At 40.7% G+C, this 25,893-nt stretch overlaps 1 protein-coding gene across 1 annotated transcript in view; it reads left to right on the top strand.

Moving 5' to 3' along the window:
* The window catches only part of MAOB (monoamine oxidase B), a 99,930-nt gene extending 80,648 nt beyond the window's left edge, over positions 1-19,282 (top strand). The window contains exons 10-15 of the mRNA XM_012754056.2: positions 6,701-6,754; positions 8,307-8,364; positions 11,277-11,374; positions 16,450-16,561; positions 17,191-17,253; positions 18,284-19,282. Of these exons, the coding sequence (XP_012609510.1) occupies positions 6,701-6,754; positions 8,307-8,364; positions 11,277-11,374; positions 16,450-16,561; positions 17,191-17,253; positions 18,284-18,436 (538 nt within the window). The 3' untranslated portion in view covers positions 18,437-19,282. The remainder of the gene's footprint in view (positions 1-6,700; positions 6,755-8,306; positions 8,365-11,276; positions 11,375-16,449; positions 16,562-17,190; positions 17,254-18,283) is intronic.
* The last annotated feature ends 6,611 nt before the right edge of the window (positions 19,283-25,893 follow it).

Below are 25,893 nucleotides of genomic sequence, written 5' to 3'. Positions count from 1 at the left end.
CTTTTTGATAAAGGCCATTCTCACTGGGGTTAAGTGATATCTCATTGTGGTTTTGATTTGCATTTCTCTGATGATTAGAGATATTGAACATTTTTTCATATGTTTGTTGGCCATTCTTCTGTCTTCTTTAGAAAAGTTTCTGTTCAAGTCCTTTGCCACTTTTTAATGGGGTTATTTGATTTTTTCTTCCTGATTTTCGTGAGTTCTAAGTATATTCTAGTTATCAGTCCCTTATCGGATGCATAGGATGCAAAAATTTTCTCCCATTCTGTAGGTTGTCTGTTTACTTTCATGACTATTTCTTTGGCTGTGCAGAAGCTTTGTAGTTTGATCATGTCCCAATTATTTATTTTTGTTGCTGCTGTGATTGCCTTTGGGGACTTCTTCATAAACTCTTTGCCTAGGCCGATGTCTAGGAGAGTGTTTCCAACTTTTTCCTCTAGAATTCTAATAGTTTCATACCTTAGGTTTAAGTCTGTTATCCAGCGTGAGTTGATTTTTGTGAGAGGTGAAAGGTGTGGGTCCTGTTTTAGCCTTCTACAGGTGGCTATCCAGTTTTCCCAGCACCTTTTATTGAAAAGGTATTCTTTTCCCCAGCGTATGTTTTTGTCTGCTTTGTCAAAGATTAGATGGCTATATGAGGATGGTTTTATATCAGGATTCTCACATCTGTTCCACTGGTCCATATTCCTATTTTTGTGCCAATACCATATTGATTTAATTACTACAGCTTTGTAGTATAGTTTGATATCTGGCATATTAATGCCTCCTATTTTGTTTTTGTTGCCTAGAATTGCTCTTGATATTCGGGGTCTTCTTTGGTTCCATACGAAGCATAAAATTATTTTTTCTATATCTGTGAAGAATGCTGATGGGATTTTAATAGGTATTGCATTGAATCTGTAGATCAGTTTGGGTAGTATAGACATTTTGATGATGTTGAGTCTACCAATCCATGAGCATGGTATGGATTTCCATCTGTTTACATCCTCTGCTATTTCCTTCCTCAGTGTTTCATAGTTCTCCCTGTAGAGGTCTTTTACGTCCTTGGTTAAGTATATTCCTAGGTACGTTAATTTCTTTGTTGCTATTGTGAAGGGAATTGAGTCTTTGATTTGGTTCTCAATTATATTGTTGTTGGCGTATATGAATGCCTCTGATTTCTGTGTATTGATTTTGTATCCTGAGGCTTTACTAAATTCATTGATCTGTTCCAGGGGTTTCTTGATTGAATCTTTGGGGTTTTCTAGATATAATATCATATCATCAGCAAACAGTGAAAGTTTGATCTCTTCTGCCCCTATTTGGATACCTTTAATTCCATTTTCCTGTCAGATTGCTGTAGCCAAGACTTCCAGCACTATGTTGAATAGAAGTGGAGATAGTGGGCAGCCTTGTCTGGTTCCAGTTCTAAGTGGGAATGATTTCAATTTTTCCCCATTCAGTATGATGTTGACTATGAGTCTGTCATATATGGCTAGTATCATTTAAAGGTATGTCCCTTCTATGCCTATTTTCTTAAGTGTTCGTATCATGAAAGGGTGTTGAGTTTTGTCAAAAGCGTTTTATGCATCTATTGAAAGAATCATGTGGTCTTTGTTTTTGCTTCTGTTTATGTGGTGAATTGCATTTATAGATTTACGTATGTTGAACCATCCCTGCATCCCTGGGATGAAGCCCACTTGGTCGTGATGGATTATTTTTTTGATAAGCGTCTGGATTCAGTTAGCTAAGATTCTGTTGAAAATTTTTGCATCTATATTCATTAGGGATATTGGTCTGTAGTTTTCTTTTTTTGTTGCATCCTTTCCTGGTTTTGGTATCAGAGTAATATTCGCTTCATAAAAGGTGTCGGGGAGGTTTCCGTTCTTCTCGATGTTGTGGAATAGTTTCTGCAAGATAGGTACTAGTTCTTCTTTGTAAGTATGGTAAAATTCAGGTGTGAAGCCATCTGGACCGGGACTTTTCTTTTTAGGGAGATTTTTAATTGCTGTTTCTATTTCAGCTGTTGAGATTGGTCTGTTCAGGGAATCTATTTCTTCCTGGTTGAGCCTAGGGAGGCTGTGTGTTTCTAGAAATTTGTCCATTTCCTCCACATTTTCCAGTTTGTGTGCATAAAGATTTTTGTAGTATTCATAAATTGTATCTTGTATCTCTTTGGGATCAGTTGTGATATCTCCTTTTTTATTCCTGATGGAGCTTATTAGAGATTTCTCTTTTCTGCTTTTCGTTAGCTTAGCCAATGGCGTGTCAATTTTGTTTATTTTTTCAAAGAACCAACTTTTTGTTTTATTAATCTCCTGAATAGCTTTCCTGTTTTCAATATCGTTTAGTTCTGATTTGATCTTGTTGATTTCACTTCTTCTGCTGGGTTTGGGGTTGGTCTGTTCTTCTTTTTCCAGCTCTTTGAGTCGTTTCATTAGATTGTCTATTTGTGATCTTCTTGCCTTTTGGTTATAGGCATTTATGGAGATAAACTTTCCTCTCAGAACTGCTTTAGCTGTGTCCCAGAGGAGTTGATAACTTGTCTCTCCATTGTCGTTTTCTTCATAGAAGTTTTTTATTTCCGTCTTGATTTCTTCATTTACGAAGTAATCATTTAGTAGGAGGTTGTTTAATTTCCACGTTTTTGTGTAGAAATGTGAGTTTCTGTTAGGGTTGATTTCTAGTTTTATTCCACTGTGATCTGAGAAGGTACATGCTATGATTTCTATTTTTTTAAATTTCTTGAGATTTTCTTTGTGTCCTAGGATATGGTCAATCTTAGAGAATGTCCCGTGAGCTGATGAGAAGAACGTATATTCAGTGGATTTTGGGTAGAATGTTCTGTAGATGTCTGTCAGACCCAATTGTTCTAGAGTTTTGTTTAAGTCCATTATTTCTTTATTAATTTTCTGTTTGGAGGATCTGTCTCGTGCCGTCAGTGGGGTGTTGAAATCTCCGGCGATTATGGAGTTGCTATTAATCCATTTGCTTAGCTCCAGTAAGGTTTGCTTTATGAATCTGGGTGCACCTAAGTTGGGTGCATATATATTTAAAATTGTTATCTCTTCTTGTTGAACTGTGCCCTTCACCATGATATAATGACCCTCTTTGTCTTTCACTACTTTTGTTGCTTTAAAAACTAAATCGTCTGAAATTAGAACTGCCACACCAGCCTTCTTTTGGCTTCCACTTGCCTGGAATACTGATCTCCACCCTTTTACTTTTAGTCTATATGCATCCTTGCAGGTTAGATGTGTTTCCTGAAGACAGCATATACTTGGCCTGTATTTTCTTATCCATTCAGCCAGCCTATGTCTCTTGAGTGGAGAGTTTAAGCCATTCACATTTATTGAGAGAACTGATAGGTAAGGTAGATTACTGTTCATTCTGTTGTGTTGGATGTTGTTGCTTTGATTTATCTCTTGAGCCATTGTATTATCTGGCCTTTAATCTTTGGGTTTTGGGTGTTTTTATATTCGTGAGTTTTTATTATGGTGCTCCGTGCATAACACTGTTTTGAGTAGTTCTTGTAGGGCTGGTCTTGTCTTGGTGAATTCTCTGAGACTTTGCTTGTCTGAGAATGTCTTTATTTCTCCTTCATATATGAAGCTTAGTTTTGCAGGGAATAAGATTCTAGGCTGGGCATTGTTTTGTTTCCGAAGAGTGAGAATGGGGCCCCAGTCTCTCCTTGCTTGTAAAGTCTCATTAGAGAAGTCTGGTGTTATTCTTATTGGATTTCCCTTGTATGTCACTTGCTTCTTTCGTTTTACAGCTCTTAGAAGGACCTCTTTAGTTGATATTTTGGTCAGTCTGATGACTACAGGACGTGATGTCTTCCTGTTTGCATTGAATCTCCCAGGGGTCCTCTGGGCTTCTTGAACTTGTATATCGAGATTTTGAGCAAGGCCTGGGAAATTTTCCTCTATTATATCTTCAAAAAGCTTGTCCACCCCTTGAGTGTTGTCTTCTTCCCCTTCTGCTAACCCTACGACCCTCACGTTAGGTTTCTTCACATAATCCCACAGCTCTTGTAGGCTTTCCTCTTTTCTCTTGTTTCTCTGCTCTATCTCTGTTACTGATTTATTTAATTGGAAGGTGTTATCTTCAATCTCTGAGATTGTTATCTGAGGTGTTATCTTCAATCTCTTTCTTCTGTTTGATCTACCCTGTTCTTGAGACTTTCCACAGTATTTTTTAATTCCCTGAGTTGATTCTTTATCTCCAGGACTTCGGTTAAAGTTTTCTTCACTGTGTTGATCTCTTTAGTGAACCTTTGTTCCATATCCTGGAGGCTTTTTGTGGTTTCTTTGTGTTGGTTATTGAGTTGTTGTTGCAGGTCGGTGAGTGTTCTTATGATCCACATACGAAATTCCTCTTCTGTCATATTGGTTGCCTGATTTGGGTTGGTGCCCATTTCTAGGGGGCTGGTGCTCCTCTTTGGGGGTGTGTTTTCCGTTTGGTTCTTCATATTTCCTGAGTTCCTTCGCTGATTTCTTCCCATGTCAATCAGTTGTTGTTTCTTTCCTTTAGGTTTTTGTTTGGGTATTCAAACACCTTGTTTAGTTTCTGAGCTGTTAGGTAGTGTCTGTGGGTGAGATTCGACCACTCCCTGTATAATGAGTCAGTGGGTGCCATGAAAAGGCTGTGCAGGATGTCATCCCTGTCAGTAGGTGGCGCTTGCTTGGAGTAACAGGCTATGCTGTTGATTTTGTGTCCTGTTATCAGCTCTTGTTCTGGGCGGAGCTGGTTGGGAAAGCCTGCCCTCAGGCACCACCAATGTCGTTAGCAGGGGTCAAAGTTCTGTTCTCTGCTTCCAGGAAAAGCTGTCAGGGCGGGGCTGGAATGGTCCCGCTCAGCCAGAAAGTCTGGGTGTGGGGGTCGGGCCGTCTGAGACCTGCAGTCTGGAGTGGGCCTCGCTTCTTTCCACCCTCCCCAACTCCGCAGCTACTCCTGGGCCTCTGCCAGCAGGCCAGACCACACGCCACCAGGCCTCCCCAGACTGTGATGCCGGCAGGGAGGTTCCCTGCACAGGAACGCCACCTGGACTGGGCGTACAACCCTCCTCCTTTTGGGAGGAGGGTTGCCCTCTAGGATGCTGATCTGTCCCTGAAGGCACACACACCTCAGTAGGCTGTTCATGTATAACCCTTCTGTGCCCCGGGCAATGCTAGACCTCGGTGCACGGGATCTGGTCTGCAGGTCCGACCTCTGGGTCCCAGAGTTCAAACTGTATCCCCACCAGGGAGAGGAGTTCCGGTCCCAATTCACTCAGAGAGAGCCCAAGCTGGGTCTATGTCTCTCAGCCTCTGAGTCGGCACTGTTCTCCTGGGAACACTGTGCCAGCAGCACCTGGGAGGGTGGGCGAGTAGGGAGCTCACAGTCTGAGTTCCCCTGAGTCAGCTGTAGGGTCCCAAAAGGGAAGGTCCTGTTCCCTAGAGGTGCCTCCAGCTGGTGGCTGTATTGTCTCTCTGGGCAGCCTCGGGTAGATTTGGCGGAGGTGAGGAGGAGGCAATATGGCGCCTGCCGCGCAGCTCGGGTCTGTGCACACGGAGGTGCCGGGAAGGAGTTGGGAGCTGGTGCCACGTCTGCTACAGGCTCACCGCTGGCTAGCGGCGGCCGTCTCTGGGCTGGTGTCCGCAGGTCTCTCCACCCGCTGGGGAGCCCACCAGCAGTCCCAAATGCAGGGGAGGGGAAACAGCAAATCCACCTACCCTCACCGCTGGTCTCCTGGCTGCTCCGGTGGTCTCAGCCTCCAGTTCTCCTCCGCAGCCTCCTCCCGTGGAGTTTCCCGGGGTCTCAGGTACCCCTCATTCCGGCCCTCGTCCGCTGTATGCTCGTCTTCTTGCTTCTTTTTTCTAATTTCTCCTAGAATCTGTCTTTTCTGCAGAGACACTCTGTCTGGCGGTGTTTCTCGTCCGCCATCTTGATCGTTTTGGATGCCGAGATTTCTGAGTCCCACTGGAGAAGAGCCAAGACCAGCTTTAGTTGATAAAGCAGTAGCAGGGTTTGAGACGATTGTCTCCTGTTTTGAAAAAAGTTCTATTGTGGGTAGAATGCTCTCAAGCAGGATTACATGCTACAGAGAAATCTTTCATGAAAGGATAAGTTGATCAATGTTTGCCAGGGAAGACCAGCACAGATCGGGAATATCTTATGGGCCAGAACCTGACTCAGAAAGGTGGTTTTCTGGAGCAGCCTAAATTAAGATGAGCCCTAAGACATGTATGAGTTTATCTCAGAGAGAGCTAAGTGTCATAACAGGGAAACCAAAGCAATTGTAGGGCTAGAAATGAAGACAGACTCTTGGGTGCTAGGGAGAGAACACCAAGGTAGAGATAGAACCGAAGAGCAAGGACTGGATAAAATTGGAGAGTGCTCAGACATGGCCTTAAGTTGGCATTTGAGACCCAAGGCTTATTCCTATTGGCCACCAGCCAGGTGGAGGGAAGTGAGTCAGCCATAGTATTACTCTAAGCAGAAATTATGGCCAGTCATCTCTTTATAGTCCCTTGAGTCCTTGAAGCTAGAAGATGCTCTGCAGTGTCAGGAATGTAACATGTACAGTAGAACTTTGAACATAAATCAAGCTAGTACATAATTTGTTTCTTCTAGTTGGCTTTTAACATTGTACACTGGGCACACGTGGAGCAATAGAAATGAGGCCGAATGAAAGCAACTATTAATTTCTCCCCCTTTTCTTGTTTGTTTGTTTTAGATTTATCCTTGCCCACAAAGCCAGAAGGCTGGCACGTCTCACCAAAGAAGAAAGGTAACAAAAGAAGTGCTTCTTCTTTCCCTCCTTCCTTCCTTCCTTCCTTGTCCTCCCTCCCTTCCCTCCGTTTTCCCTTCTTTTCATCCTACTTGCCTGCCTTTCAATTTTACTTAACTTTTTAACTTACAGACTACTTAATAATATGTGTATTGCCAATGTTCCATGTCTACTATGTTAATTATAAGGATCTTGTTATATAAAGGCACAGTGCTGATAACTTAAGAACCAAGTATGCAAATTAATATTTATTGAGTTTATTGTATATAAGACACCATGCTAGGAGCTATAGAGAATATGAAAATGGATAACCCATGGGCTGAAAATTTACTTGTGGAGGAGATAACCAGGTAGACAAATGACTGTGTTGCAAGGCAGTCTGCAGTACATATTACATGAGCGATGCATAATAATTATAGATTATAGGTACAGAGAGACTAATTTCTCTGAGTTAGCAATTTCTTCTGGCATTAGTATTTATCACTGCCAATTATTTATAGCCACACCATTACTGATAACACATTTACCAACTAAGAGCCTGTGAATTACATTATGGAGCATTCTTTCCCCTTCCTTCACAGTGCTCCTCTGTGACCAGTGGCACCTTTGTGCATGGCCAGGGCTATGGAGGTCTGCCTGGGCCACTCACCTAAAAATGTTCCTACTAGAATATAAGATCCATGAAGGTAGGACGTTTTGTCTGATTAGTTCACTGCTGGATCTCCAGTGCCTAGAACAAATTTTTTCCCAGTTTTTCTTTTCATTATTCTTATTCATTTTATACTATAATAAAATTTTATCTTTTTTATGTAGTCAAATTTATCCATTTCTAAATCATGGCTTCTGAATGGTCTATTATGCATAGAAAAGACTTTACTATTCTAAGATAATTGTTTTAAAACACACATTCTTCCATTTTATGGTCTCATCTATTATATGTAAATTTTTGATTCTTCTGAAATATTTTTTGGTGTAAGAAGTAATGTAGGAGTCCAACTTTATTTCTTTCATGGGAGGCCATTTGTCCCAGTGCCATTTTATTGGATAATCTGTCTTCCTCATGCATTTAAAATGTCCATCTTTATGAATTCTAAATTCCCTTATGTATTTGGTTCTATTTCTGAATTTAATTTTATTTCTTTGCTTTGTGTGGCCATTTCTCTGCTTGTGCCAAATTATTTCACTTATGTAAAAGCAGAGATGGAGACAGAGAGACAGAAAAGGAAGAGAAGGAGTGAGAGAAAATTACATATTTTTATACACTTATGTTTGTAGAAAGAGCTCCTGGATTTAAAATAATAATAAAAATAAAATAAAAATTCAGGTAATGCATCACTTTACTTTTTTAAGGATTTGTCGGCAATTTCACATGATGACTATCTGTGATCTCATAGTTTTAAGACATTCAAAATAGAATAAAATGCCTGGTTTTAAAAAATTAAAACAAAATATCAAAGGAGAAGCAATGGCTCATGAAGGGATGGACGCCTCTTTCACTTTTTCTTTTCCTTTCTTCCTTCATTTTCACTTTTATCAATTTTTTTCCCAATAGGATGAAGAAACTTTGTGAGCTCTATGCAAAAGTTCTGGGATCCCAAGAAGCTCTGAAGGTAAGGCTGCTTCCCAACCCTTTTCTAAGAGAGAGAGAGAGAGAGAGAGAGAGAGAGAGAGAGAGAGAGAGAGAGAGATCTGCTTTGTTCTCAAAGGGCTAGGAGGGATAGGTTCATGCAAGTAGGGCTCAAGAGCTGATGTTTTCCCTGATATATTTGCAGAGGGGTCCACACAGGGCTGGTCCATTTATAAGTGGTCCCAGAATATATGGGCCGTGACTGTGCTAATGGCAGGTTAGGAGCCTTGCAATGTGCTGTGGTTTAGGTGGTACTACCTTGTCCCCGAACTCAGAGTTCTTCCTAGAGCAGGGCATTCAGCCACTCTGCTCCCAGCTCTGTCAATGGGTAAAAGAGGGGAGCTTCTGCTACCTGTAAGGAAATCCTAGATGCTAGCAGCCAGGATAGGGATGAAAAGAGGTTTCTTTTTCTCTGGTGATCTTGTAAAATGACCAGAGTCTCATTCATGTACATATACCTACACCCACCCCCACCCCCACCCCCATTGTCTTGAAGGCAAAAATAGGATGACCTGCCCCCCACTCCTGCATGTCTCCTTTTAGGCCTGGTTTTACCCTTGAACATTAGGGATGGAAGGAAGACAGCTTATGAGTTTCCTAGATACCTTTGGAAGTAGCTTGAGGAAATGGTGATATTCAAAGGAATCCAGTAGAACCCTAGGTGGTTAAAAGCAGGATGGGGGCAGGGTAGGGCACATTTGGTGACAGTCAGAGGCCTCAAGGTACTCATAACAAGTAGCCATAACCACCTCCCTCATCAACATGTAAAATGATGAATTGGTATTCTCATGACATTCACTAGACTGCTGGGTTTTTAATGTTTTCACATGGATTATGTCACCTTTTGAAAGTGATCATTAAATCCAGTTATCTGTGAAGCATTTGAAGACAAGGAAAACCAATGTACAAATGAGCAGTTAAAGTGTGAGAAAAATCTAATGAGGGGGCTGAGAATGTTTAATTTGCTAAGCCTCTTTAATCCAAATCTCTGCAGTATATGCCATGATCTAGTTGAATAGCTACATGGCTTAATCCTATTACTCTAAGACTTACCTTGCTCAGCTTTGGAGTGGCTTGCTTCCTCCTGGTCAAGTTGTTGTGGCTTTTGAGTTTGTCTCTTTTGTTCACTAGTTTAAAATAAGATCCCCCACCCACCCCATTACAGATGGTCTATACTTGATATAGGTGAAACATATGCTCTTGAGGATTTTTGGAGTTCTTTCTCAGTAAATTAACTAGAATAATTAATTGATTGATTTGGAGAGAGACATGATATTAATGAGGAATGTGCTTTGTTTCATTTTTTGCTTTCATATACCATTTAGCAAGTTTAAATATAGGCATAGCCTCCAGGCTCAATGGTAGTAATTGAAGTAGCAAAACCAAAATTCAATACATACACACTAAAAAAATCACTTAACATCTGTTTAAAAAATTATTAGTTTTTTTGTTTAAAAATGCTATTCAAGATATTTCACCCTGGTAGACATTCAAATTTTTTTTAAGTTACATTTTGAGAAAATCTCAGGCTAAAGTAATATGTAACTGAAGTTCCCAACAACCTGTGTGATGGTTGTTTGGGAACCTTAATGGGAGAGGAAAGTGGTTTTCATATTTCTAAAAAGGTTGGTAATTTTCCTTTCATTTGAGAAAGTCTCTTTTTATAAGAGGAATGTGGATGATTAATTCCTGGTGATAAAAATGAGTTGGTCCTGTCCTTGTTTGCTCTTGGCATAGAGAGGGCCACTTGCTTTGCTCTTGCTTTGGTATCTATTGTGTGGAAGGAAGAAATTCCCAGGAGTAAGAAAAGGGGAAAGATAAAGTCCAGCCTTTCTTCTGATTGGCTGGAGATTGCCAAAAAAGATGCTCATAGGAGGTGGATGTAGCCCTCAGATGCTGGCATGTACAGCGTGGTGACACCACAAAAGACCTGGAGCCACTTAACATATCAGGCAGGGCCTCATACTTTGTAAATGGGATACCTTACAAATGACTATCCAAAGTCAGCTATTGATTACAATTTTTTTAAACAAAACAATTTTTCAAAATCTATTTTTAAACAAACATTTTTCTCTTAAAACTTGCTATGTTGATTTTATCTTTTTATTTTTTATTTTTTTAATTATAAATTAATTTATTTGTAATTGCTTCAGAAAAAACAAAGAAATAAAGTTAAATGAAGATTATTTCTCCAATTTTAGAGACAATTAGAGATCTAAAATAATACTTTTTATTTATTTATTTATTTTTAGCGTATTATGGGGGTACAAGCGTATCTTTTTAAAGTAATGCATAATGATAAAGCTTCTGTTTGCTTACTTTAATAAAGAGTTTGAGCCTTGTAAAATCTTAGCTAAAGTTTTGCCTATTCATGGCAAAAACATTTTTCAGACCTATAGTTGTTTACAAGTACCACCATCAACAGACCTGCCCACATGCCACAAACATTCGTTTGTCCAGCTTCCCTTAACAAAACTCACCTACACCAAAAACATGAATCTGATCATCCTTTTTCTTTGACAGACATGTTTTTCTGCTTTTTGTTCTGGCCAATCATTCTAGTAAGCATAAATCATTTTTGAAATGTTTTTTTAAACAATTAGGCACTAAAAAGTCCATAATAGGTAAGATCATAGACAATTGTAACTTATGAACGATGCTGAAAACATGAATAAACCAACTGAGGAAACTTTCTAAAGTTTGAATTTCTTAGAAGTTTATTGCCAAGGACACTTACCTGCCCAAAGACATATCTGCAAAAACATTAGGATAATGAGGCACTATTTCAGAAATATATAGGTTTTCCAAGATGAATTCTACTGGACTATGTTTGATTTATTCTAGACCAGATAGCTTTCTCTGTCTCCTTCAAGCTTTTGTCACTCTGCCTTGCAGCCATTACATTATGAAGAGAAGAACTGGTGCGAGGAGCAGTACTCTGGGGGCTGCTACACAACCTACTTCCCTCCTGGGATCATGACTCAATATGGAAGGTAGAGTAAAAGTGGGCTAAGCTGTGATTGAAATCGCGTGCACCTGAATTCAGACTCTACATGGGTTCAGGTAGCTTCTCTTCCCTGTTTCTTGTAAATACCAACAAAAAAACAATTTCCAGTTTCCTTTGTAGCTTGTGAATGAAGTCATTATAATTATTTACCATGATGCTGCCTTTCACACTTACTTGCTCTTGTGGAGAAGTCTCAGTTGATACAACCAAAGAAAGTAGCAGCATAAGAATAGTGATTTAAGATAGTCAGAGGGTTCACTTATATTGTCAGCAGAAGTTTAGAACTCAGTGAAACATCCCAAATGCAACTGGGTGAGTGCCAATATGGGTACAGCATTATAAAAGCAAAGTGAGTTCTAGACTGGGTGTGAAGGGACTTGGGTTCCAGTCCCAATTCTACTAGTAACCAACTTTGTCATCTTGGACAGGTCACGGAACCTCACTTTCCTTAGCAGGTGGCTGAGAAAGCACGAGATAGTGTACAGTGGGCAATAATCAGTTATGTTAGTGAGAGTATGGGTTATTTTTTAACATCCTTATCAAGATATAATTCACATACCATATAATTCACCCATTGAAAGTGCACAGTTCAATGGCTTTTAGTAGTCACAGCATTGTGCATCCTAGTATGACTCGATGATGTTTAGCTAATTGTATATGACAATAACAAGGTATGAATTAATGATATAGCAGCAATTTTTATGAATATTATAGTATTACTAAACCAAGGAATAATTTAATGCTAAGAGCTCAATCTAAACAGAATAGGAAATGTAGAATAGTGAGTGAAAGTCTGTTGAGAGTATGCAATGAACAGGATCTGAGTAAATAGAAACGGCTAGTCAATCTGTCCATGGAAACTGGTGGAACAAAGATTAAAACCCACTTATCAGAAGATACATAATGACTTTGGTTAGCACTTTCCTTATCTTCCCGAAGATGGCAGAATATTATCCAGGAGAACACTCTGGGGTCAAAGGCACCACCTGGTAAGCCACTGGTCATTAAGTTAATTTTCAGATATAGTAAGTGTAGAATATGTCAATAGTATTTGTTTCATTCAGCTTTTAATGGTTAAGTGCCAACCATTTGCCAAGCACTTTACCAGAAACTTCAGTACCTAGGACATTCCTCTCTGCTGAGAAGGAGCTGACAGTGTGGAGGGCCAGAGTGGGGATGGGCAGAGGACACAACATCAAAAATTGACTTTAATGTACTGAGAGAAGTGCTCTAATAGAAGGTCATAGAAATACCATGGACGGACAGTCTAGCCTTACCTACAGAGATCTGGAAAGGGTTCATAATGCACCTGAGGGTTGTAGGAGGCAGGAAAGGCTATTGGGGGATGTAGTCCAAGCAGAAGAAATAATATGAGCAAATACTTAGAATCCTACAAGTTCCTGGAAGATCTGAGGAAAAGCTCTACATGGATTGGCTACGTGTGATAATTAAGAACAAATGGAGAATCAGACCAGAAAAGTTAGGAAGGATCCCTTACCTCATATATTGATCTTTCAACAGAGAACAGCCATCATTGCATTGCTTTCTTTTTGGCTTTGTCTTAAATAGAGTATGATGTGATTAGATTTCTAACCACAGAGTGGCAGGTTTTATGCTCAGTCCCATAAAAAGTGTCAGGAAAATGTCTTTTGGGGTGGGGGGCAAAAGTGACACTCACGTGCACTGGCCTGATCCTCACCACATGAGAGAAGCAAGATAAAGCCCATCCTATCAGGCATTGATGATGAAATGGTAACATCTTCTTTCATCTTTATTCCTTCCCAAAGACGTATGTGAGGTTTCATATCACTGCGATCAATTTGTAGGGTAGAAACTAAGGCACAGCGTAGCTTAGTGACATAACCCCCAGCCTGAGTAGACCCCCAGCCTGCCTGTCCTCAGGGCCGTGACATTTGGGCTACTGCAAGGAATTTCATCCTCAGGGTCCTGGAAGTACATAGTAAATGTTCTGCTTCCAAAAGGAAGAGAAAGGACAGAATTAGTAGAACAACTTTAGTAAAGAACTAAATGCACATTTCTTAAGGAATTTTTCTTCTGGGTAGAGTGAAGAACTGATTGTAGTGATTATGCATAAGACGCATAAGCCAGCCAGGCGTGGTGGCTTACGCCTGTAATCCTAGCACACTGGGAGGTTGAGGCGGGCGGATTGCTTGAGGTCAGGAGTTCGAAACCAGCCTGAGCAAGAGCGAGACCCCGTCTCTACTATAAATAGAAAGAAATTAATTGGCCAACTAATATATATAGAAAAAATTAGCTGGGCATGGTGACGCATGCCTGTAGTCCTAGCTACTTGGGAGGCTGAGGCAGAAGGATCGCTTGAGCCCAGGAGTTTGAGGTTGCTGTGAGCTAGGCTGACGCCACAACGGCACTCACTCTAGCCTGGGCAACAAAGCGAGACTCTGTCTCCAAAAAAAAAGACGCATAAGCCACAGGAAATATACATGGAGCTCTCTTTTATGATATCCTATACCCTTTGTGAATATGTACTGTCTACTTACCTACAAAAGAAAGGGGGCAGGGATTTTTCTTATCTAGCTGTTGGACCTTTTTTTTTTCCCCCTGTAGGAAGACAATTTCCACAAGTGGAGGAAAGATGACAATTGCAGGGAAACTATTTCTTTGTCTGCTTAAAATTAATTCTTGGTTTTTACATTTTTACATTCTGATTGTTAGCATGATTAGTTCTCTAAGCCTTTGTTCTCTCTTCTAATATTTCACTCTAGGGTTTAGCCAGAACTCCCAGAGGTCTCCAGTTGGAATAGTTTCCTCTGTGAAAAATGGAGAAAGTTAAATCCAGCTTCTCTTGCAGGGGACCCCTTCCTCAATCCCCTTAGGCTCTTGATAATTCCAGATTTATTCCACGTTATCTTTCTCAGTATACTCATGTAGATGCTTCTTGACATACGATGGGGTTACATCCCAATGAACCCATCCTAAGTTGAAAATATTGTAAGTTGAAAATGCACTTAATGCACCTAACCTATCGAACATCATATCTTAGCCTAGCCTAGCCTACCTTAAATGTGCTCAAAAACACATTAGCCTACAGTTGGGCAAAATCATCTAACAGAAAGCTGGCTTTATAATAAAGTGTTGAATATCTCATGTAATTTATTGAATATTGTACTGAAAGTGAAAAACAAAATTGTTTATGGGTACTCTAAGTTCAGTTTCTACTGAATGTGTATCACTTTTATCATAAGTCAGTGATCATCTGTATTCTATAATATCTTTTCTTATATTTTCTTCTTGTTTTTTTCTTGATGACTGGGATCATCAAGAAAAGCCACCAATTCAGGCCAGCCTGTTTGGTTTTCTAATAAAAGGCCCGGAGGTGTACAGTGTTGACTAAGATGGAGTATGGGTGTTAGCTCTTGATATCCCTTATCTAATATAGGAGAAACCTGAGATATGATAAATAATGGCACATTGATAGTATATTCCTTATGGTATTTTTGTTGGAGTAACAACAAAGTGCTCCTCTTACAGGCCAAGTGCTATGACACTTCTGTCTCTTGTGTAGCATGTGGGTACTGGTAATCTACTAACTAATGATGATGATACACCAGGCAAAGCATTTAGGATAAAAACAGAGACTGACATCCGGTAGACCTGGTTCACATCCTGGCTGTGCTATTTTGTAGCAGTGTGGCTCTTGGCAAATCACTCACTGTACATTTCTCTGAGCTTCACTTTTTTCATGTGTAAAATGAGAAATTGATAATAATAGCTGTGTCATAAAGTTCTTAAAAAGATTGAAGAAATAATTCAGTAGAGAGAAGAAGTATAACTAGGTGGTTAAGCCTGTGAGTTCTAGAGTCAGATTGCCTGGGTTCAAATACCAGCTCTGCCACTTCCTATTTGTGACCTAGAGCAAATTACTTTGTCTTTGTTGCTGGTTAGGTTCCAGGAAGCAGACTCTAAAACAATGATTAGCAGACGGGATATATATTAGAGTGTGCCCTTGGGATTGACACCTATGGAAGGGACAAGAAGGAAGCAGGAGTAGGCAGAGGGAGAAGTTGGGCTACAATGCAGTTCCAGTGAAGACCTCAGCTGACCCCACAGGGAGCTCTGGAATTAGAATGGCCCTTCAGAGTGGTCTCAAGTTGGGGCTTTTGGAGCTCAGGTCCTTATAGCCCATGGTGATTAGTCACTGGATGCAATTGCTGCTGGGAAGAGGCATGTCCTAGGGTGAGGTAGTTTTCTTCAGTAGAGGCAATCTCCAAAGAGGGCAGACAGCAGAAGGCCATCTTCCAGCAGCACTCTTAGCAGCTGGGAATAAGTCTTCCATTCTTGAAGAAGATCCGGGTGGTGCATCACAATGTCTACCACAGTCTACCTCCATAGTCTCACCAGGAAAATGGGAATAATAATAGTAGTCACCTCACAAAGTTGTGGTGAGGATTAATGCATTTAGAAGAGTACTTAGCACCCAACAAATGTTAACTGTCATAACTTAAGGCAGTAAAACTCAATGTAGGTACTAGTACTTATGGAGCCATATTCAGACTCACAGATTTGTTAGATGTGTTACTGATGGAAAAGGTTGTAGAAGTCAGTGGATGATCCCATTTAAGAGATGGAGAAACCAGAGCTCAGTGAGAGGAAATGATTTGTCAAGTTCATTGGTAGAATAACCAGGTAGGGAATTGGGGGCACATGTCATCTTGACCAGAACTGGTAATCTGTAAAAGGAGCCATACATACTCATAAATAACTGGACTCATATAGTCTCTCATTTCATGTAGATGAAGCAAATACATATTTTACCTCCATTGATGTCAGGGTTTTTTTATTTTTTTATTTTTTTTAACCTGTAAGCTCATGGTACAAGAGTGGACTTTGGTTTTTACTCCATTTTAACTGTTTCAGGGATCATGCAAGAGCTGGAGGACCTAATGAACATTATTCCAAAATTGTCAAGGTCCTTCTTGATGTTTAGAAGCTGAGGAAACTGACCAGCCTTGGTCTTTGTGGGAAAGCTCTTCTTTGGCTCTCTGAGACTGACTACTTTTACCTCTTTGCTTTTGTTTCAAGGGTACTACGCCAGCCAGTGGGCAGAATTTATTTCGCAGGCACTGAGACTGCCACACACTGGAGTGGCTACATGGAGGGCGCTGTGGAGGCTGGAGAGAGAGCGGCCCGAGAGGTAGGGCTTGGGGTCACGGGCTCTGGGGAAAAAGGCAGCTGATGGGCTTGACATGCAGATCAAAGATGTCTGAGATCCTAGAGACCAACTCCTCAGTAACCCCCATCTGGGAGACCCATGAAATGCCATTTTAACAGCAGTCTCAGGTGAATACCTTAACTCAAAAGTAGTAATGAAAATATCTAACATGTCATCCAAGGTAAAAAGAGCCCATGGAGCAAAAAATGACTATGGGTATACTTGAGAGTTACCTACATCTTATATTATAGAAGCAAACATGTTTCTATTAGGACTCAGAATTCATTCATTCATTCATTCATTCATTCATTCATTCATTCATTCGTTTCATAGGAAAGATTTCCTGACAATTTCCCTGATCTCGTCCCTGTTAAGCCATGTTCACAGCTATTAAAATTTATAGTGAGCCTGTGGTTGGAACCTCTTATACCATATGTGAAAGAACTTTTGGAGCTTTTTAAAGGTTGAGTGGACTGCTCTGGCCTTTATGTTGGTGTTTTTCATGGATACTCCAAAGTAAAGAGATAGTCACTGTGTCTTTTATTTAGAGAGCAGAGTAGGAGAAAGATGGTATAAATTCTGCTATTTACCAAGATACTCTTTCATTTCAGGTCCTGCATGCCATAGGAAAGATTCCAGAGGATGAAATCTGGCAGTCAGAACCAGAGTCTGTGGTAGGCTATATTTTATTTCATTTCATGAATTTAGATCTCTTTCCTCTAAAAACAATTATTTGCAAGAAGAGCATATCTGTGTATATTCACATACCTTTCCCTAAGTGATCCAACCCATGAATGTTTAAATAGTTATCATGATTTAAGGCGGGAGTGAGAGATTTAGACAAACTTTGAAAACTTTGTAGCTGCCACATCCATTGCAGATTATTAGAAAAAAATATTTTTTGATGGAGGGGGAAACATTTCTCAGAGAGTTCAAGACATATTAAGAACTCAGTAAATGCCTGTTGAATGAATATCTAACCTGGTGATTCTTAGCAAGAGGTAGGAAAGGAAAGTGTGTTAGCATCCTCTGTCCAAGGGCAAAGTGTTGGAATGAAAGGGAGCATATTTAGACTAAAAATTCATTTTTAATATACTTATCATTTTGTAATAAAACCCCAGGAAGTTTTCTTGGCTGGAAGGAAGGATACCTAAAGGATAGAGTGAAAACACAATGTAGAGGGCAAGGTCAAAAAGGTTGAAGTTATTCCTCTGTCCTTTTAAATGGGAAGTCAAAGAGAATAGACTTGGCCACTCTAAAACCATTCTCCCAGTGCTTCCACTAAAGATGAGATTGTGGGCTACAGGGGCTATCGATTCATTCACCCAACAAAACTTTATGACACATGGGTTCTGCATTAGCCATTGTGGTAAAGGAACAGCAACACTTTCATGGACCTCCACATCTGGTGGAGAATGCAGATTATAACCAAAAGGTACAAGTACCATGAAGAAGACATGCTGATAGAAAATGTAAAAAGAGGGGGCCAGCCTAGGCTGGGGACTCAGGAAAGGCTCCCTAAGGAAGTGAAGTAAAGCGCCCAGTGGGGAAGAGGTGATGAGCGTTATGAGAAGTGGTGATGTCATGGTTAATTGCCTAGAGATTGGCAAGAGTGGGTCACGTTCAGAGAGCTGGAGGAAATTCAGACTTTTTGGAATGAAGTGTACAAGCCCTGTACTAATGCCAACTGTTCTCTGAACCCAGGATGTCCCTGCGCAACCCATCACTACGACCTTCTTGGAGAGACATTTGCCCTCCGTGCCAGGCCTGCTGAAGCTCATTGGATTGACCACCATCTTTTCAGCAGTGGCTCTCAGCTTCCTGGCGCACAAAAGGGGGCTGCTTGTGCGAATCTAGGCAGAGGGTGTCTGTAACCACACCCTCTTACTGTATTGGGGGTGTGGGTTTGGGGAAGGAGTTGCAATAAAGTTCCACGAAGACATAAAGAATGTGGAGTGAGGTGGGGAGCACAAAGTTAAGTCCGATTCTGACTGCAGGAAGCACATTCTCTCTTTCTCCACTGTGGACCAAGGTTAGGATCCTTTACTTGGCTTAGTACTCTGTTTCACCAATTTCTAAGTTTATTGCCCTGACAATCTTTAGAATAGTTAAATAGGCTTAAGTTCCTTGCTGTCCTACAACACACCTTGCCATGCACAAGCAGCTAGTTGTTTCCTGTCTCTGTGGCTTTGTGCTTATACTTTCACTTTCCTGTAATATCCTCACTTCCTCCAGTTTTCTGCATTAGTTTTTAGAATCCTGTTTTGTTATAGCTGGAAGACTGTAGAGACCATCTAGTCCTCACCTTTTGCTTTAGAGTTGAGCAAACTGAAGTTTACTGAGGTGGAGCTTTACATGCTCAAGGGCCATAATAAGCCACTGGTATCGTGGGGACTAGAACACAGGTCCAATGCTTTTCTACCTCCCAGTATGTATTCCCCAAATGCCCCCTCCACTCCCTGTCATAGTAGATAGTGGTGTCCCCTTGCGTGGGTTTACTCTGTGCTGAGCTGTCTTACACTACTCAAATGCTACTCAGTAAATATCCTTTGGTCTTATGTCTTGTGCAGTGTGTGTCCAGTTGATTTTAATTTTTTGAGGATAAGAATCTTGTCTTTTTTTTCCTTTGGTATCTTCCATTATGTCCCAATACAAAGATCAGTACACCCTTGGGTAATTAAAAATAAAAGTTGGTTGAGCTGATGTCTGCTGTCCTTTCTTTTTGGGTTACGACTTTCAAGCTTTTGACAGATCAAATCAAGATCCAGTATTAGGCATTGTGGCTTTAAAGCATTTAGCCAAAATTTCCTAGAAGCCTGGATGAGCGTGCATTTTTATTGTATGATCCATCATGTGTGGTGTATTGTGAGCACTTGGTGATTTATAATGACATGGTAAGGATGCTAAAGGATTCAGTTCTTTGCTTTCAACCCCCCAAAAAAACCTATCAAAATCATTGCCTTATTAATAAGAAAGATGCTTAAACTATTAAGATAATTATAACATTTCAGTTAACCTTTTATATTCCTTATCAGTGCAAAGCTTTTCACTGGGTGCACTCATTAACACTACAGTTTCACAGTCCATTGAATCCTAGTTAAAGTACTTTTTTTTTTTTTTTTTTTTTTTTTTGAGACAGAGTCTCGCTTTGTTGCCCAGGCTAGAGTGAGTGCCGTGGCGTCAGCCTAGCTCACAACAACCTCAAACTCCTGGCTCAAGCAATCCTCCTGTCTCAGCCTCCCAAGTAGCTGGGACTACAGGCATTCGCCACCATGCCCGGCTAATTTTTTGTATATATATTAGTTGGCCAATTAATTTCTTTCTATTTATAGTAGAGACGGGGTCTCGCTCTTGCTCAGGCTGGTTTCGAACTCCTGACCTCGAGCAATCCGCCTGCCTCGGCCTCCCAGAGAGCTAGGATTACAGGCGTGAGCCACCGCGCCCGGCCAAATCCTAGTTAAAGTACTTTTTAAATAAGATAATCATTTCAATGCATTCATACTTCTTGACTCCCAGGTCAGTTTTTATTGAGTTGCATTTTAAATCTGTAAATGGCCATTCTCAAACTCTCCTTTAGAAGATGAAGCTTATTAATCTTAGCATATGTTAAATTTAAGAAATCCCTCAGGATGATTAATAATATATAATTTCTGATTTTACAGTGTTATTTACATGTGTGAATTTATAGGAAATTCAGAGAGTGTTAAGATAGTCTGTTTTCTGCTACTATAACAAAATACCACAGAATGGGCAGTTTATAATGAACAGAAGTTTATTTGCTCATGACTCTGGATACTAGGAAGTCCAAAATCAAGACACTGGTATCTGGTGAAGGCCTTGGTGTGTCTTACTATAGCAAAAGGCATCGCATGGGTGAGAGAGGAACAGGAGACCAAACTCACTCTTTTATCAGGAACCGACTTAATAATGGCATTAATCCACTCAAGGAGGCAGTACCCTCATGACCCAAACACCTCGCATTGGGTCCCACCTCCCAATGTTACAGTACTGGGGATCAAGTTTCCAACACATGAACTTTGGAGGACAGAGACTAAATGGGAAAATTAAAGAACCTACTAAGAATTTCTTTGTAAACTTTTTTTTTTTTTGAGACAAGAGTCTCACTCTGTTGCCTTGGGTAGAGTGCCATGGCATCATCATAGCTCACTGCAACCTCCAACTCCTGGGCTCAAGCGATCCTCCTGCTTCAGGCTCCTGAGTAGCTGGGACTACAGCAGTGCACCATCATGCCCAGCTATTTTTTTCTATTTTTAGTAGAGACAGGGGTCTTGCTCTTGCTCAGGCTGGTCTCGAATTCCCGACCTCAAGCAATCCTCCCACCTCGGCCTCCCAGAGTGCTAGGATTACAGGCATGAGCCACTGCGCCTGGCCATTTTGTTTTTTGAATCTGTCTAAAAATGCAATGTACTTGGCATAGGGTCTCTTCTTGATAATACTCCCCTCCAAAAGAGTCCTCCTCAAAAGTCTATTAAGAAAGAATCAAGGAATTGCCTTCTCCAAGAATCTCCTGGACCACTCGCAGTCCAACTGAATGAGGTAGCCTTTTTCTTTGTTCTTACAATGCCAGAGGCAAAGATCTCTTATCCTGGGCTTACCACATGATATTGCAATTGTGCCATCCTGTTAAATTACATGATTTGACTGAGGTGCCAAGTTACATTAAATATTAGTTACCAAGGTGAGTCCTGAGGTAGACAAAAATGAAAAACTTCAAAGGAAAAACATAAAAGCCAGGGGTTTTTTTTGTTGTTGTTGTTGAAGCCACTCACCAGTTTTGATATATAAAAAGACTAGGGAGGGGTTTTTGAAGGCACAGATTTGTGAAGAGATCTCTTCAGAAAGAGCTGCCATGCTTTGAGTCTAACACACCCCAAAGGGGAGGGACGGGGCTACCTTCTTGTTCCAAGGCTAGTGAGATGAGCTTCAGGAAGATGAGTTTGACATAGTCCTGAAGAATCTGCAGCCCTGGATCCTGCTCAAAATAGTTTGGACTAGAGAGTGAAGAGCTGCCAGAGATTGCTGGAAAACAGAAGCTGAACAGGGATCAAAGTTGGCTAACAAAAGGAGAGATATTGCCTGTGTTGTGGTAGTCAAGGTCAGGGCCAGAGTGAGAGTGTCTGGAAAAAAATAAAAACTCCAAAAGTTTTCCCACAAGAGAGTTCTCATAACAGCCAGGCCTGGATCATATAAAACTGTCTTATGAGAGGACCAGTCAAGTAGGAATGTTCAATAAACCCCTCCCCCTCCTCCCTTTCCACACCCAACCCATTGAGTCCCAGAATTCACAGTTGGCAAGCTATCTATGCAAGGTGTACAGAAGGAAAGGAAAAGTTTACCACGTGCCCCTGCAAAATGGCACCACTGCCCCTGAAGCCGGTCCTAACTGGAAGATGGGAAAAGATTGATCTCTAAATAAAGTTCAGAGATTTGATTATTCCACAGTATTGGACATCCAAATTACTGAATAAGACTGTGGTTTGTGACTTAAAAAAACCCATAGAATTGTCTCTTATTTAAGAGCGATCTGTAGGGTCATAGACCTGCCAGGGTTTCAAACATAAGAAAGGGGAAACCATGAACCATGGAAGACAAAAAAATAAACTTATCATTTCTATATATTTCATTTAATGAACTGGTATTATTATTATCTATTCTTGAGAGCAGAGACTATTTTCTATTCATCTGTTCATCCTCTGTATCTCCTATGGTGCCTAAGCCATCATAGCGTCTCTGAAAAATAAATTAATGGCTTCCTTTTATTTTTCCTTGAATTCTGGATTGACAATCCTGTTAAATCTACTCAACAAACGAATGTTTCTGTGCTCTTTGGCAGAGAGCTAATTTTAATTTTTCCTCATTTTGACAGTATCAATTGTCTACTTGACTATATTTTAGTCAAGATAACAATAACTGGTTGGATACAGTTTCTTTTTTGGGTAGATTGATGGGTTTAAAACTATGGTTTTCAACTGGGTGCATATCAGAATGACTGGGGCAGAGGGGCTTTGGAAAAAACCCTGTGCCTAAACACAGAGAGTTTAATACAGCAGATTGGTAGGCAGTGAGCGTCTTCACAGACCTCCTTTGTGAAGATCTTAACTAAGGGCTAAGAATCACTGGTTTGAAAATACAATCAGGGCTGGATGTTGTGGCTCATGCTTATAATCCCAGCTCTTTGGGAGGCCAAGGTGGGAGGATAATTTGAGGTCAAGAGTTTAAGACCAGCCTGGGTAACATAGCAAGAACCTATCTCTACAATAAATAAATCAGTAAGGCTTGGAGATCTAGCATTGAGCCTTTCTCACAGGACTGCTGATTTGCCTCCATCCTCTTTCAGCTACCCAGCTATATTGAGGTGAAGAGAAGATGCTTATAAAATACTTGGAATAAAAGGAAACACTGTTGCTGTCTGAAAGTTAAACGTTAATTCAACAAGCTGAAGAATGAGACATATTTCCTGGATCGTAGGGACTATTTGATTAAAGAGAGAATATCTTGATTGGAAGGCATGATTGTCTTGGACTAGGTACCCCACAAAAGGCAGAGTCTCAAACAAGGGCTTTTATGCAAACCGTTCACTCTGGGAGATGATCTCAGGGAGCAGAAGTGGAACTGGGTAGAGTGAAACAGGGAAGGAGGTAGAACCAACTCAATTCTGTGTTGTTATTGAGCTGGCCACTGCTGTGGACTATAAGGGTTCAGTTCTGCTGGGGACTCTTTGAGGAAGTGTGCAGAATATATCTCAGAATAGATTACCTGAAGGACCAAAGAGGGGAGTATTTATTCCTCATTGGCCAAAGTGTTCCCTGGAATATTAACTTCCTTGAACTTCCAGGTTTGCCCATGTATTGGAATGGCCACTGAGGAAGGTGCTGGTGTCAGTTTGCACATCTGGTTGCTGTGTAAATGTCTGGAGTGAAAAGATGGGCTGAAAGGATGCAGTGGTGCCCAAGATTTGTCATATATAGGGGCCAATATACAACTTAAAAGAGTTTTGTTGAGAAAAGCACAATATGGCACTTTTCTTTTTTCCTTTGTCCAGGGGCTAGAGATGTTGAATCTTAAGAAAAAAATCTGTTTATGTTATGTCTCATGGGTATTTTAGTTATAAATAGAACATCCCAATTTGGGATCTTCATGGCTGCACAGCTGGTGTAAATCCTAAATGGGACAAATCCCCTCTATTGGTAAGGTCTCATGCTGGAAAGGTGTCTATGAAATACTAAGTGCTTACCGTGCCTGGGGTTCCCTTTTTGAAAAGGAGTAAGATGTGGATCTTTGCAGAAAGGTCACCTAATTTTTTGATCCTACTACCCTGGCCACAGCCAACTGGAGTAGGGTTGATTCCTGAGTCAAAGCCCTCTATGAGTAGCTGGTGGTCCATGAGTTGGTCTGGCAGAAAGCCTTTCTATGACAGTGGTGAAGACAAAGTGGACACAAAGAGATAGCAGGCTAAGTCACAGGAGTGGGGCATAATGCCCAAATCTGAGAGGGTGAGAATAGAGTGGCCACTGTGTCACTTGACCTACTGAGGCATCTCAATAACAATGACCAATGCTGCAGGATACCATGACACTTGACTGAACCACAGTGGAGCTGATCTCCCTACTTCCTCTAGTTTTTCTATGGAAACAAAGTGTACTTAACTAACAAAGACATCTTTCCTCTGCCAACATTCACCTGCCCTCCAATATGCTTCCTTTCAAACTTCAACTCTGCTTGTCCCCAGTTACCTAGTCCTCTGTCATTGCACACCTATTAGGTTCTTGTTTTCTGGTCAATTTGTTAGGATACCTTTGCTTCCTTATTAGCTTTGGCTCCAAATTAAGAAAGATAAGTCCTATATGAAAGCAAGGATAGCTTTCTCACTCGCTACTCATTTCAATAATGGAGTAAATGTTATAGCCAAACATAATAATCTAGAATATTCTGAACTCCAGGGGAATGTATAGATGACTTGATGAAATATGTTGGTGGGGTTTTGTTGTTGTTTGTTTCCTGTTAATTTGTTTGTTAAGTGCTGAGGAATACTCTTCTGAGTTGAAAATTCTCCTGACAAGTGATCTTAATGACATTCAGCCTGTGAATACCAGAAGCCAAGCTCCTGTATTGGAAATAACTGATCTAATTAGATCCTACACTTACCCTGGACTGTTACTTTCTGATGTAATTGCTCTTGTCATTTCTGCTGAGACCACATGATGAGTCACTGACAAGTCATATACCACTCCAGCAGAATGACATTTCAGCCTCTGGCCTCCAACCCCAATCACTTTGACCTCCTCTTTTACCTTTCTTTACATCTCTAATCCTTAACCATTTCTTCCTTAAGCATTCTGACTCAGTTTATTCTCCTTGAAATTCCATTTCCTTGCTAAGCAAAATGCTGAATGGCACTGTGGTTTTGTTCTTGAGTTTGACACATCTGACTGTCTCACCTCTAGGCCATTTCATTGCATTATATTTCACCCCCTAGCCTGATGTCAAAACCTTTTCAATACCAGAATATTCCCTGCATTATAGAAAAATCAGGGAGAAAGTCCAGGAGTTGTGTAGGGGTAGTAGACAAAAGACCATCAGCTGTTTCAGAAAAGAATGGTGGCTGGCTTGGGTCATAAGTCCCTCAACCCCATGACCCATCCCTTTCCTCTGGCCTCTTCTTCTCCCAGTGCTGTCAAATGCTCAGGCCCCTAGTCTACTGGTCAAGGCTTTAGATAAATATTAATTCCAATTAAGAAAGACAAGTCCTATACGAAAGCAAGGATAGTTTTCTCACTCACTCCTCATTTCAATAATGGAGTAAACTTTGTAATTAAATAGAATACTCTAGAATGTTCTGGACTCTAGAGGAATGTATGCCTTAGAGTGCTGCCAAATGCTCAGGCCCCTAGTCTACTGGTCAAGGCTAACTTTAAATAAATATTAATTCCTTCTGGAGCTCAAAGTTCAATGGGGCTGTTGACCTTTTGGACTATATATCTCAATATTTTGGAAACACTCCAAAGACAAGATTAACATCTTCTCTGAAAACTACTTGTTAAATATTAAAGCCAGGACATAAATTATGTGTCCTTAAGTAGTATAAGAGCCTCCTTGCCAACTTCCTGCATGCCTCTCCATGCATCCTGAATCTCCCTTTTTTTGGGTGCCCAATGCCATATGCACTGCTTAAGCAAAGGACAATGTGGGCAATGAAACCTACCATACAAAGGAGCAATTCAGGAGCAGGGTTCACAGAGGGGGACTTAAGTCTTACAGGCCTATCTCATTGGCAATGGCCATCTCTTTTTCAT

Source organism: Microcebus murinus, chromosome X (genome assembly GCF_040939455.1).
Source record: "Microcebus murinus isolate Inina chromosome X, M.murinus_Inina_mat1.0, whole genome shotgun sequence".
NCBI lineage: Eukaryota > Metazoa > Chordata > Mammalia > Primates > Cheirogaleidae > Microcebus > Microcebus murinus.
Note: the sequence above shows the minus strand (reverse complement) of the source record. Positions and strands in the feature narration are given on the sequence as shown.